Source organism: Perca fluviatilis, chromosome 3 (genome assembly GCF_010015445.1).
Source record: "Perca fluviatilis chromosome 3, GENO_Pfluv_1.0, whole genome shotgun sequence".
Taxonomy (NCBI): Eukaryota; Metazoa; Chordata; class Actinopteri; order Perciformes; family Percidae; genus Perca; species Perca fluviatilis.
This window is the reverse complement of record NC_053114.1, coordinates 37,886,542-37,899,648: the sequence shown is the minus strand read 5'-3', so window position 1 is coordinate 37,899,648 and position 13,107 is coordinate 37,886,542. Positions and strand designations below refer to the sequence as shown.

Genomic DNA, 13,107 nt, shown 5'->3' with positions numbered 1-13,107 from the left:
GAGGCACCAAAACAGCCAGGAGACACCGAGGCTCCTCACGTGTTGTTTGTCCCCCTGACTTCATCGTGAGTTATAATCAGACGGCGAATCACGGAAGCAGCCCACGATGCCGACGCGCGCAATGCAAGCGCACACTCAGTCCGGCGGTGCCTGTCTGGGATTGGGTGGAGGGAGTGGTGGCTGCGGACGGAGTCACAGGATTGGTAGAGTTCAGCGCCAACTTGTTGACTCATAACTGAGCTGCTCCTCTCTATCCTTCACGGCGCGGAGCTGTCCAGGGCCAGTGGTGCTGAAACTGCCAGCTTCCAACGCGCCGTTGGAGTAATTTTTTTTCCCCCCCAGTTTGATTGCCGAGCCGAGCCTTTGAAAGTTACATGCGCTTTGGTTTAAGCGTCACTTAACGGATATTTATCCACCGTCACTGCTCTATCCAAGAGCGCATCAAAGCCTTCGACTTCTCAGCCGATCAATTAGAGGACTCTCCGAGGCGCAGCCATGGCTTTCATGGTAAAACACATGGTAGGAGGACAGCTGAAGAACCTGACAGGCGGACTGACGGAGGAGAAACCCGAAGCAGAGAAATCGGACGCCGCCGCGCAGGGGATGACTCAAGAGGAATTTGAACAATATCAGCAACAGTTAGAGGAGGAAAAGTAAGGCAATGATTGAAGCTTGTGATTTTGAAGTTGTAATGAAAACCTATGTGTCGGGAAAGCGTGGCATATTTAAACAGTGCATTTGTGTGTGTAAATTGCAGATCGCTCCCAGTGCGCCGTGCGCTTTTTTACGCATCAATGCAATAACCCGAGCGCTCCACACACAGCTGCTCCTCTCGCCCAGGGAGCTCTCAGTCTCTTAGCTTCAAATTGTGTAGCGCCTTTTTTGGATTCCTAGAATCGTTCTTCCACGGAAATGTCTACACGGATTCGTGCCTGGGGCAAAACACGTTCCGTCCGTGCGGGTGAATAATGAATCAGACTTTGTGGTAAATAAAGTGTTTTTTCCCCCCTTATTAGCAGACTTTTATCATGCACATAATTTACTACTCAAGATGGTTGCGATTTATTTATATTATAAAATGTAAGGCCTCTATTATATCTGTAATTAAGTTTTTTAGCTGCATTATATATATACACACAGCTGTGATTCCAGCTGTGCACCTTTCATTTCTTGCATGCTTGCTTTTATCTTTCCTCTCACCTGCAAAAGTGAATTATTTACATGTTAATGTTTCGCACTGGGGGACAATATAAGGGAACAACAAGGTCATTTGGCAAACAGAGTTCACCCAGCAGGCAGCAGCTCACTATTGATTAGTGTGATGGTTCCCTCAGAGCAGGACTCCACATGCATATCAAATGTTCACGGCCCTGGTCGTAGATAAGATAATGTAGATTCATAATGTAGAATAAAGAATTTAGACAAGAGTTTTACAGAATAATTGTAGATTCTGATTATATATTTCAGTAGTTACACAATAGGTGTCTAAAGCAGTAAATATGCTCTTTGCTGAGGAGCATACATATTATAAAGACACAATTTATCCAATTGTTTCCCTTCCCTGGTTCATTCCCATTAACACATTTGGATTTGATGAACACTTTTATCCAAAGTGCCTCACATACATTGTAAGCATGAGTGGGAAGTGAAGTCCTAACTCAGCATTAACACTCAGCCCACTAAGATCTACAGGAGGCTTGGCGAGAACGCTCTGCCATCATAATATGACCTTCAGTAGAAGTGAGCTATTAGTCAGAGGTGCTAAACATGAGCATAGATCACAGAGGAGCCCATACTGTTCAGATTAAAGCAGAATACGTTGGGGGCATTGCTCACACTGGCATGTCACAAGTAGACATTTTATCCCCCTCAGCAGCACCCGGGCCACAGTGACAACCCTGGTCATCTGAAGACACAAAGCTCTGCTCATTGGCTGCAAGTGAGCGCTGCATTGGCCCATGTGCCATTTGGCATTTGGCCCACTCATGTTAAAACAAAGTGAACTCAGGCTCACACGGACAGCACCATGAATGCTGCATCTCCAGTTAAAATGCCCTTCCCCTGACACATTGGGTACAAACACTTGGTCCCCCAGTGTCCCCTCTGCCTTTAGAGGGTGCTGCTTATTTGATCCTTCCAGGCGTGCAATGCAACCTCTGCCACTGTAGCTTTGAAGAATATCCTATATTCCTATTTTTAATTATAAGCACCTACTGTATTTCCCTGAAAATGTAATCTTATGTCACTGTATTCATGCTATGTGTGGCCTCAGGTCATACAAGCACATTTGTTAAGAATTATGTCATGTTGTTGACTCATGATGTTTGAGGCATTTCAGCAAATTTAGCAATTTACAAGGGACAATTATGAGCTACACTGAAGCCATAAATATTCCAGTGACAATGAGTGGAGAGAGCATTGCCAGCATACTATTGTCTGCCCTCTGCTGGAGGCATCAAATACTGTAGGATGGATTGTTTACAGTGAGTAACATGAGATGATGTGTAGAATAAAAAAAAAAAATAAATGCCTCAATACCATCTGTGTATGCATTCAGAGTCAGACTTAAGGCAATTATGAAGATGGTATGAGTATCATCTTTCATTTCTTAGATGGTTTGCCTTAAACTGCTCATTTTGCAAAGCTCCTTTTGAGGGTTTACAGCCTTAAGGGAGCTAGGGAGGCAGACTGCAATGATGCACAGCTAAGGCGAGGTAAATCCATGATATGTGTGGGATGAGTTGACCATTGAAAGTGGGGGAGTGGTTGTGAGTTTGCAGTTAGTAGGTTACCTCTAATAGTCCACATCCCAAGAGGACTACAATCCCTCACAGGAGCGCTGGACTGGCAGGATGCTGCATCTGGGGCTCTTAAACATAAGCAGAACATCTCTTCCTGTTTTTTTCCCCCCCACGGCATCACTGCTGCTGCTCCTTCTGCTGGCTCGACACTCTGTAGTTAGAGTTAAGATGAGACAGGATAATGCTAAGCTCCAAGAACTCCGAGGTCCAAATCCAGCAGGAGCCTCATGATGCTCTTAAAGTAGAGATGAAACTGCACATGGCAATAATGAACATTGGTTTTCTTCATTTTCAGATACTATGTTATGTTTGTAACATTTGGGGGATATTCACCTTAAATGAATGGAGCTTGGAGTTAGCGTTGCTATTGCAAAGCGTCCCATAGGGGAAAGTGTGCACAGTTGGTTAAAAAAAAGATATTTCCTAGCCGTCTTTATTTGGAAATTGAGTTGAAATTTAAATTTGTATGTTCAATGACACTGAAAAATTCTTGCCCAATTCTTCCTCCTTTCTTGCAGACAAGAACGAGAAGCCAATTTTGCCCAGAAGAAAGCTGAGAGAGCCACCATTAGAAGTCATTTCCGGGACAAGTACAGACTACCAAAGGTAAACTAATCCAGCTCTGCTGCTCTGTTAAAGAAAAGCAAAGGGAACGCATCTTTTGGATTGAAGGGCAGACCATGTCATAACACACACACAAAAATGTCTCCTACAGGATCACTGCCTTTGTAAAACCCACACATTATTGCAGCCAAGTACTATATTTCTATCAACAGTGGGATATGAAAACCTTATGTTTTTAAATGTGTTGTCCTTCTTTCTCCTGTCCTCTTGGGTATCTACCTCAGAACGAATTAGATGAGACCCAGATTCAGCAGGCGGGGGACGATGTGGTGTTGCCCACAGAGCTGGCCAAGATGATCGCTGAGGACAACCAGGAGGAAGCGCACAAGCAGTCGGTGTTGGGCCAGCTGTCCAACATCCAGAACGTGGACATCGACCAGCTGAAAGACAAAGCCCAGGCCACACTGGACGACCTCAAAAAGCAGACAGAGAATTGCAGTCTCATGTGATCTGGCCAACTCTAAGTCCCAGAAGATTAGAGTTTTACTTGTACAAATATTTTTCAAAGGCAGAGCTGCTCTGGAGGTAAACATATTCTTATTGCTTTAGTGGAATGCCAGTTGGCAGTGCCACATAATAACAGTTTTTCTAGCTGCGCAAAGTTAGACAAAAGGCCCTGCAGGAAAGAAAGTAAAAGATGAGGAAGCTGAAATCTGAGGCTCGTCTTACTTACTGGAAAGAAAGAATTCTTGCCATAGCGTCATCGAGGTGAGCTAGTTTAGTTAGCTTTCCTGTCACCTTCGAATATCCTAAGAGTCATGAATGTCATCCATATTTTTTATTGGAATTAGCTAACTTGCACTCTGAAAGACTTATTTGGCTCTTCCCATTGAGATTTAACCAATGAGATTATTTCCACCTTTAGAGCAACTCCTCCTCGGAGAAATATTCATCTATTAAATCCTTTGCTTCCTTCATTCCCTAACCTCCTTCACTCTCTGTACCTCACATGACCAGTGATAACACAATAGGATTCTGCAGCAGAGCTTTCAGGGGTGTGTGTGTGTGTGTGTGTGTGTGTGTGTGTGTGTGTGTGTGTGTGTGTGCACATGTGCAGGTTTTCATTGCTTGCCAACAGACAGCAGATGATTTCACTGATGAACACATTAAACCTTCAATGAAATGAGAGAGGATCACTGAGATCAGCTGCTTGGTGGGAATGAAAAGTTTAAACACACATGCACACGGCTGACACCGGCTCATGTGAGGAGGCCATGTGTGTGTTATGTTAAATTTGGGAAATATGGAGGATAAAATGAAATAATGGAGCCATTCGTGGGGGTGTTTTTATTCCACGTACAAAAAGCACAAAATCTTAGAAATGAGCAATATTTATTTAGAGCAACAAATGAGGCTTTTTTTGTCCTAAGTAGCTTACTAATGTTGGCCCCTTGGTGCCCTGATTAAAGCTTCCAGTGAGCTGCACTCATTTTAGTTTTAATCTTTTCCTAGACATATCATTATATAGGCTTTTCTTTATTATTTTTTTAAAGCTTTTTTTCATACTTCAGCGTGCCTTGGACGTCCGTACAAGGTTGTCTTCTCTAGAGCTCCAACATCTGTAAGCTACTTTTACAAAGATGGGCCTTCTTGTTTGGTACTCCAGGAGATGTCTTAGTTTTATTAAAAGCAACAAATTATTTGTGAGCAGGCAGAAATCATTTCTTAGATTTGCTGCAACTTGTAGGTTGTAAGAATTTACAGTTAAAGTGTGTACAATAATCATGCTCCCAAATTTTAGCATCAACTACATATACTGTATAGGGAGCAAATCTGTGTTTGTGCTGCATCCAGAGGTTGTTGAAAACACTTTGACCAACATAAAAGGAAATGGCCCAAATGCGTCAAACTGTGTAACTGGTGTAAGTATAAATCCACATACAAATATTTATGTTGTAATGTAAAGATGTAATGTATCTGCTGTTTGCCTATACTGTCAACAGCGGGTCGTTTTTGGCTCCGTTTTCATCAACTCCCTGTAGTGTTGTCACATCACGTTTGACCTGTCCTCCATCTCATTGACCGTTGCGTCTCAGTGGTGCCGTTTTGTGCTGGTGGATTGGTGTTGTTTAGCCGATGTGATACGTCAAGTGGTGTCTTCGTAAAAAAAAAAAATAATAACGTGTCCTGTGGCTGAGAGTGCTGGTCGTACGGTTACACAAGACACAGTCACTGTGGGCTTCACGGCGTAACTCAGTATTCTGTCTATGTTGTTTTTCTAGCCAAACGTTAAGTGAAGGCGTCAGCGAATAAAGAGGGGATGTCGTTGATGTTGTGTTACATCCATATACGCTACATTTTGACAGTGTGTGCTTATATGGAGCAGTGGTTCTGTGGGGGATGTCAGCATTGATCTCATATCTGTCCCTGCTTTTCTTTGGGTACTTTATGATTATAAAAGTTTTGCATCTTAAGAATACACATTTTATTTAAAAAAAAAATAGAAATATGGGCAAAGAGTTTGACTGTTTTCTCTAAGAGGAGTTGTAATTTTCTTGCTGCAGGTGCCACACTACTGCTGAATGAAAGCCTAGGCAACACTTAAACATTTCAGTATGGTAGTTGTTGTCATATGATAGATGAACAATACATTCATAACATTTCAATAATATAACGCAGAGGAAAAGTTGCAATAAGTCCTTTTATAATAGAGCCATTAGAATCTGTCATGTTTGATCATGAAATAGGTGGAACAGAAGCCATAAAGAAAACTGTTTACTTTGTTTGTGTGACTTGAAATAATAATTTAATAACTCAATAATAATAATAATAATAATATACAAATGTCATTTTTTTTGCGTTGTCATCCGTGGAAATGATTTTTCAAGAAATGGCTGCCATGACACGCAGTTTCTTCTTGTTCTTTGGCCATTTCTTTGTTTAACAGTATCGCTATTTCAGTGATTTTGTTGTTTTAACTGCAATAAAATTGATTTTTAGGATAATGAACTTGCTTTCTGTTTTGTGTGATTTTTTTTGCACAGGGCTGCGACTGTATGTGGCGAGTTGTCAGTAGTCTTTACATCTGCAGCAAGCAGAACACCAGGTGGAGACAAAAACACAGCCACAAGTACAGAAGCACCCAAAATGGGAGGCTGCAGATACAGATTGATAGCTTATTGACATGTACGCTATGGGATGTTGAGATCAGTTAGTATTCAAAAGATTAATTATACAATTTAACATCCCCATCCTGTGTCAACAGTGCAGTGAAAGAATGAGCCAAATAATCCACATATACCAGTGTGTACTAAACCTTAAAAGCAATATTAAATCATGCATGTTTGTACTGCATATACAGTACACTCAGTGGTCACTCTTTTAGGTGCACCCGTACAATGTGTTAATGAGGTGGAATTTATGGCAGAGCGGTTGTACTGAATTGCAACAGATTGTACAGGTGCACCTAATAAAGTGGCCACTGGATGGACAAAATTATACAGTTCAGCCCTATAAAAAAATACTGCTAATTGACGCTTATAATGTTGAGACTGTAAGACAGAATTTAACTGTTTTGGTGTTAGATCGGACTTCATTATCTATTCTGGTGTTTCTGTTATTTTGTCCACCTGGTGTACGTACAGCACAGAGGACCCTTAGTTTATACCCATGTAATACTGTATTATACATTCTATACGTTTTACCAGTAGCCATCTGTCATATTGATCGCAGGTCGGGCATCTATCTGGTTTTGTGCAGCTTGTGCAACACTGACACAGGCTCTCAGTGGGGGCAGACCTGAAGCTGCTTTGCAAAAAAAAAAAACATTTGAATAATAGAAAAGCCTGGCTGTTGGTAGTTCTCAAGTGTGGTGTGAAAGGGTATAGCTGTAAAATATATTGATGCTGAAACCCCTCTCTATTGATAGGCTGCAGTGCGTGGACAATCTTCAGCCTGGAAAGACACTGGGCCACTGCATGGCCAATCTGACACAATTGGGGTGAAACGGTCCAGAAAATACTATTCTCTCCCATTCTCTTCTATCAGTCGGGGCTTAAAAACTCTGCAGAATGAGAGGCAGGACGGGGAAAGGGGGCAAAGAGTGACAATTAGCGAGAACCTTTTGAGTGCAAACCCTTAACGGCCAGAAAGTTATCAGAGTTTTACCTCTGCTCGGTTTGTGGCAAAAAAATAAAAATAAAAAAATAAAAAAAAAGGAACAGATTGGTTTTTCCGCGCTGAAAATTGGAGCAGTGAAGTTGCAGATGTGAGCTTCTTGCAAAGGAATTCGTTTTGCAAGCCCCTCTCTGCCTCCCTCCTTTCACTTGTGTTTTGCTACAAGAGAAGAGGGGACCACACAGACCCTGTGTTTAATGCAAGGAAAACATGAACATTTTTATCCAGCCTATCTCGTACTAATGTAGTGAGAGGTTTTGTGCGCAGAGCTGTGCTGCTGTAGGCCTGGGAATGGGTCCCACGGCTGACTCCTCAATGACGACCAATCGGTGGCCAGGATTGTAAATGAGAGAGACGGAGAGAGAGAGAGAGGGGGGAAGGAAAACTTTTTTCTTTTTTTTTTTTTCGACAGAAGGAGGGGTGTTGTGGGGGAAATGATCGGCGGACCGTGAAGCGTAACAGCAAGAAGAGGGACAAAGACGCACATAGCGGGACAAAATGCGACAGACAGAAACCTCTTCCAACTACAAACAAAATCCAACAACATCGGAATGCGTGGATGGATGTTAAAAGTAGTAGAGCTGGGAAAAGGAGTGGAAACCAACAATGGCAAGAAAGATGAGTTCAAGTGTACAAACTGAGTTGTGGACAATAACTGGTTAGAGTGCGCGTTTCAGTGTCCACCTCAAATTCTGCACCGGAGGCAGGGGGCAGACACTTTGGAGTATGGTTTCCCACTTTTGAACGGACATGCTTCCCGGAATGACTGATACGGAGCAGTTTCTCTTTTTTTTGCAGCCACACATGCTGATTTCCCCAAATCAGATCCTGACTTCAACTGTTGCAAAGCTCGCCAGGAGGAGGCAAAGTTAAGTTACGTGCAAGTTCGGGGATCATTTTATTACGGACCAAGTGTATTTTCTTTCACTGCGTTGCTAACGAACTGTTTGGTTGCAACAACAACAACAACAACAAAAAACGCATGGATGGAATACTTATGAACTCCAGTCTGTGAGATTCAGTGTGTACCTACAGTGTCCTGATCCTAATGTGCTGGTGGAGAAAGTGCACGTCACCGAACTAGAACTCCATCCAAGCATGAAATGTTGGTGGAGCGCCCTGGCACTTCTCCCATGGGTGCTGGTGGCCTTAGATGCCCAGCTAATCTGCTGGCAGGCGCTCCTTCGGTGCCACGAGGAGCCCGAGTGCGATCTTGCATACGGTCAATACTTAGCAGCCTGTGAAGGTAACCTCAGAGGAACGAGAAAGTGTCCGAGCCACTGCATCAACGCGCTGATACGGCTGAATCACACCCGCAGCGGGCCAGACCTGGAGACCTGCGACTGCGCCCAGGACCTGGAGTGCCTCGGCGCCAAGCGAGCCATAGAGCCGTGCCTCCCCCGCAGACACCCGAGCGATGCCGGGGGGATAGGGTGCATGGAAGCCCGGCAGCGCTGCGAGGAAGACAGCAACTGCCACACCTCCCTCACGGCCTACTTGTCATACTGCGGGCAGCTGTTCAATGGCAGGAAGTGCTCCTCCAAGTGTAAAGCCACCATTCAGCAGATGCTGTTCATCCCAAATGGCATGCTGCTGAACCGCTGTGTTTGCGATGGGGTGGAGAGGCCTTTCTGTGAAGTGGTTAAGGAGAACATGAGCAAACTTTGCGCCATAGGAGACCACATTGTTATTTCAGACCAGGCTGATGTGGATGACATCTATGAGGATGAAGACTATGACCCTAAAAATGACAGAGAGGAAGCGTATTCTGATCATTCCTCTGCTTCCCAGAGGTTGCCCAGCTGCATGACGCTCCCGTTTCTTCTTCTAGCACGGATATTGTACTGAGAAAATGGATTGAAACATTTCTTGGATTTACAAATGACAGTGTGGAAAAAAATAATAATTCTCCGTTCATTTGATCCCTCCAGGAAGCCGAGAGTCCAGCTATAGTTGGTAGGAGTTCAGCATGGCTTGCTGGCACAGGACTCAAACACAGGTCTGCTGGATAAGGGAAGCTATTTTTTCACCTCCGGGCCTCCCTGCCATTCCATTTTAGTTGCAGGGCGACAGTGAGCACAGTAGTGATTTGTGTATGCTTTCCACAACCGTACAATTTGCATAGTAATTCTTCTTCCAGCACATCTCACTCAGGAAAACTGCTTCAAAAAAAAAAAAAAAAAGTGTTATTCACATTTTTACATAAATGGCCATACAGTGCTCTGAGTGAACTTCTCACTGTTTTTGCCAAGTTGAAGCCTGTTGACAAAACCACTTTCAGGTGATGATGAGAGGAAGCGAACCACAACAGACTTTGTTGCAAGGCATTGCCAAGTTGAGTGCCTTTAAACAGCTCCTGTTTGTTTGGTTTCAATGGTACTTGGAGTGTGGCTTTATTAAGACCTTAGACAAACATTGGACCCATCCAGTTTCTGTTTGCTCTGCTCTCCATTTCAGGGGCCTCTGCATTGTTGCAGCAACCACACTTCAAATATTTGTGGGAACAGTCAAAGTGCAGGCAAGGGAGTGGGATCAAGTACTGAAATTAACTGAAGCGCCTCTCCAGCACTCTGTCTGGGGCCCCTCCCCCATAGGGGATTGTTTTATTTAACTTTTCCTGAGACCCCCACCCCCTCTTCCTCTCTACTGCCTGCCCCCTTTCACGCCTTTAAAAAGACCCCCTTTCTTTTATTACTGCTTTCACACTGAAGCAACAAGCCAGGGAAAGCGTTCTGTTGCTGTTGCGAATAGGTCAACTTATACCTGGAGTTTGTTCACAACACTGCTCATGATAATTGGTTCAACTGGTTTGACACTGCTTGGCCTTGTTATATATGGGCGAATACCATTTTAAACAAACTGTGGGATTCAACCGGAAGTTGTTGCAATACGCTTTTTTTAGCTCATCAAACTAAAAAAGTACATTTTATGAACATGACATGAAGAATACTTTGCCTTAATAAATCTCAAATGGAGCAACACTGCAGCAACCGCCCAACACACAGTGGATATAGCAGTAGTTAGAACAGGAACAACAATGTCTTCACTCATAAGTAGTAGTCCAGTATGAACGGTCAAACTTGGGTTGAATGTATGTTAATTACTTTGTGTCACAGTGTTTGGTGTGAGTGTTGCTAACTAAACAAGAGGTTGACTAGGCTAAATGTAGAGCGCTTTTATAATGTAGAATTGTCACTAAGTACTTTCTAAAGAAATGCACAAATACAGATGAAACTCCAACTAATTGAAAACACGGAGATTGAGCTCAGTTCCCTACTAGTCGATTGTGCTTTGAAGGCTTTTATTTTGTGCATTTTGAGATTGAGTATTTCAGAACAATTCATCACATTTGTTTTCGTAGTTGCTTTGTACGGCTACTGAGCAGCTAACAGGGCTAATGTTACCTGTCCCAAAGTCCCCACCGATGGTCCAGGGATTCGAACCAGCAGTATTTAAGTCTCACTTCTTTTGTCCACTATTCCACATTAAGCGGTTAAGCGAAAAGGTAAAGTAAAAAGCTGTATTGATCATCTGTAACAAAGCTGCCAATTTGTGTCTTTGCCATTTGAAATTATGTCAAAACTAGTCTTGAAAGTCTTGAAAAATGTTGCTAAATGTTAAATTATGAAGCTAGAATATGAAGAATGTGTATATATTTTACAATTATATGCAGTAAAATAAGCCAGTGTCTTCCCACATTCACTTACGTACATTCAATTCAATAGAAACACACAAACGTAGCTCAGATTTTGTGCACACAAAACCTGACATGATTTAGAGTTTTCAGTTTTTCATCTCATCTTGTGGGAACATAGCAGTTAACACTTCAGAACAGTGTCTTGCATGTGGGAAGGTGAGTTTTATAATAAAATGTTTGAGTTAAAGTTGTGTAGTGATGTGTTTTGTCCAGAGAGATCAAGAAAAAGATCAGTTCATTTTTAAAGACACATTTTCCTCTGAGTGCAGTTATAGACAGACAATACTTCCCAATATAAGATTCACTCATACAATATTTTTACATTGCTTTTTATGTGCAATATACAGTATCTGAAAGCAAAGAAAGCAGGTTATTGTTTGAAAATGTCATTCTCAAGTCAGCCAAGTAACTCCAAAGTAAGCAGTGAATGTGGCCATGTTTCACCATCTGATATTTAAGGGATTAGGTCAGTGTAACTGAAACCTGGTGAGGAATTTTAAGTGCCTTTAGTCCTTGCGCAATCCATCCTTATTGTAGCAAAAATACATAGCAGGATTCTACTTACAATTTAGACTCAAGTTGTAATCAAACCACCATGATTTTTAGAGGCAGAAGGCAGAGAGCCAGTAAATGAAACATGTCAATTGAAGCCAACTGAGCTGGTATTAGAAGGAATTTTCAGTACATTTACAATCCTTGCTAAAGACCATACATGTAACTCTAATGAACCAACTGTTTAAAAGCAAGCAGACATTTGGGGCTTGTTCCATACTTATTTAGGTATTTACAACTCATTAACAAATTGTAAAAGAGTCATTTAGCATCTAGGTGTGAGGTGTACACCTGCTCTGCAAATGGAACTTTAGTCACATCCAAAAAGGTACATAAGTGCAGTGGCCGGCAGCAAGAATAGAAAAGTGACTGTCTGTTAAGTGTTTCGTTTCTACACACCAACTGCTGCCAAAATCTTTTGATAAAATGGGTTTTTATGACCCATGGGTGGCACCTTTTAACATATCCAAGCCTGGAGAGAACATCTGCACAGCTTCTCCTGATTTTCAGTTAATTGCAGGCGCTACCAACTGTCTATTGTGTCATAAAAACAGCGAGATAGAGAAACAAAGTGGCCCACAGTTACAGTATAGCATGTCTTTCTCTAGTTTAGTTAGATTATCTTTGGTCTAATCTGTCTTAACCATTTCCATGCATCTTAACGTCCTCCAACATAACCACCCACCCCCTTCAACCCCTCCAATTCTGGGAGCAAAATCAAAACAAACATGAGCGGAGCAGCCTTGGGGAGTTGAGTGTGTGGAGGGAACAGGGATACAGAGGCAGCACTGTGCTGGAGCCCATTTTCTAAATTATCTTTATTCAACATTTCTCTGAAACCCCCCCCCCCTCCGCCCTCCTCTTCAGCGCTCCAAAGTGGGAGTGACCCGGGGATTTAGGAAGCTCTTGTCTCTCAAGGTACAATGTTCCATTCATGATAGCCATCGAGCCACGGTGAATAGCTGACCTGCTCTCTGTTTTCAGTACATGGGGGTGCTGGAGTCAAGGGCACCCAGTTCCTCCCGGTCTAGAACATAGAAACCCCTCTTTATGGGTGACATTGATGCCAATATGACTCGACCGCTGTCTCATTAACAGTATCAACAGAGCCAGAGAAATGAGTGAGACGGGGGGAGCCTGGAAGGGAAAAAGGGCAATAAGTAGTGTTGTTGGAGTTACACCAAAATGGAGGCCAATTAAAGCCACAATGCCGTAGGTTGTGGTTAGGGAGAGGAGACTGAGGGGGTGTCTTGGAGGATTAGGGTGGTGGGTTAAGGTTTCCATTTCAGAATCTCACTTTCTGGGTTGCATTACTGT

At 42.8% G+C, this 13,107-nt stretch overlaps 2 protein-coding genes across 2 annotated transcripts; both read left to right on the top strand.

The window, feature by feature from the left end:
* Positions 1 to 159: 159 nt before the first annotated feature.
* cplx3b (complexin 3b) lies at positions 160 to 6,073 on the top strand. Its single transcript, XM_039795929.1, has 3 exons — positions 160 to 653; positions 3,320 to 3,407; positions 3,650 to 6,073. Exons 1-3 carry the CDS (start codon positions 496 to 498, stop codon positions 3,872 to 3,874), a joined length of 471 nt encoding a protein of 156 aa, XP_039651863.1. The 5' UTR covers positions 160 to 495; the 3' UTR covers positions 3,875 to 6,073.
* A 1,887-nt stretch (positions 6,074 to 7,960) lies between these two features.
* LOC120555499 (growth arrest-specific protein 1) lies at positions 7,961 to 11,425 on the top strand. Its single transcript, XM_039794208.1, has one exon. It carries the CDS (start codon positions 8,640 to 8,642, stop codon positions 9,387 to 9,389), a length of 750 nt encoding a protein of 249 aa, XP_039650142.1. The 5' UTR covers positions 7,961 to 8,639; the 3' UTR covers positions 9,390 to 11,425.
* Positions 11,426 to 13,107: the final 1,682 nt, after the last annotated feature.

Bases quoted from the DNA above. Each gene is read 5' to 3' on its own strand.
- LOC120555499 (XM_039794208.1), top strand. From the start codon at position 8,640: ATGAAATGTTGGTGGAGCGCCCTGGCACTTCTCCCATGGGTGCTGGTG.
- cplx3b (XM_039795929.1), top strand. From the start codon at position 496: ATGGCTTTCATGGTAAAACACATGGTAGGAGGACAGCTGAAGAACCTG. The intron at 654-3,319 runs GTAAGGCAATGA...CCTTTCTTGCAG, and splicing joins CAACAGTTAGAGGAGGAAAA to ACAAGAACGAGAAGCCAATT. The intron at 3,408-3,649 runs GTAAACTAATCC...TATCTACCTCAG, and splicing joins ACAAGTACAGACTACCAAAG to AACGAATTAGATGAGACCCA.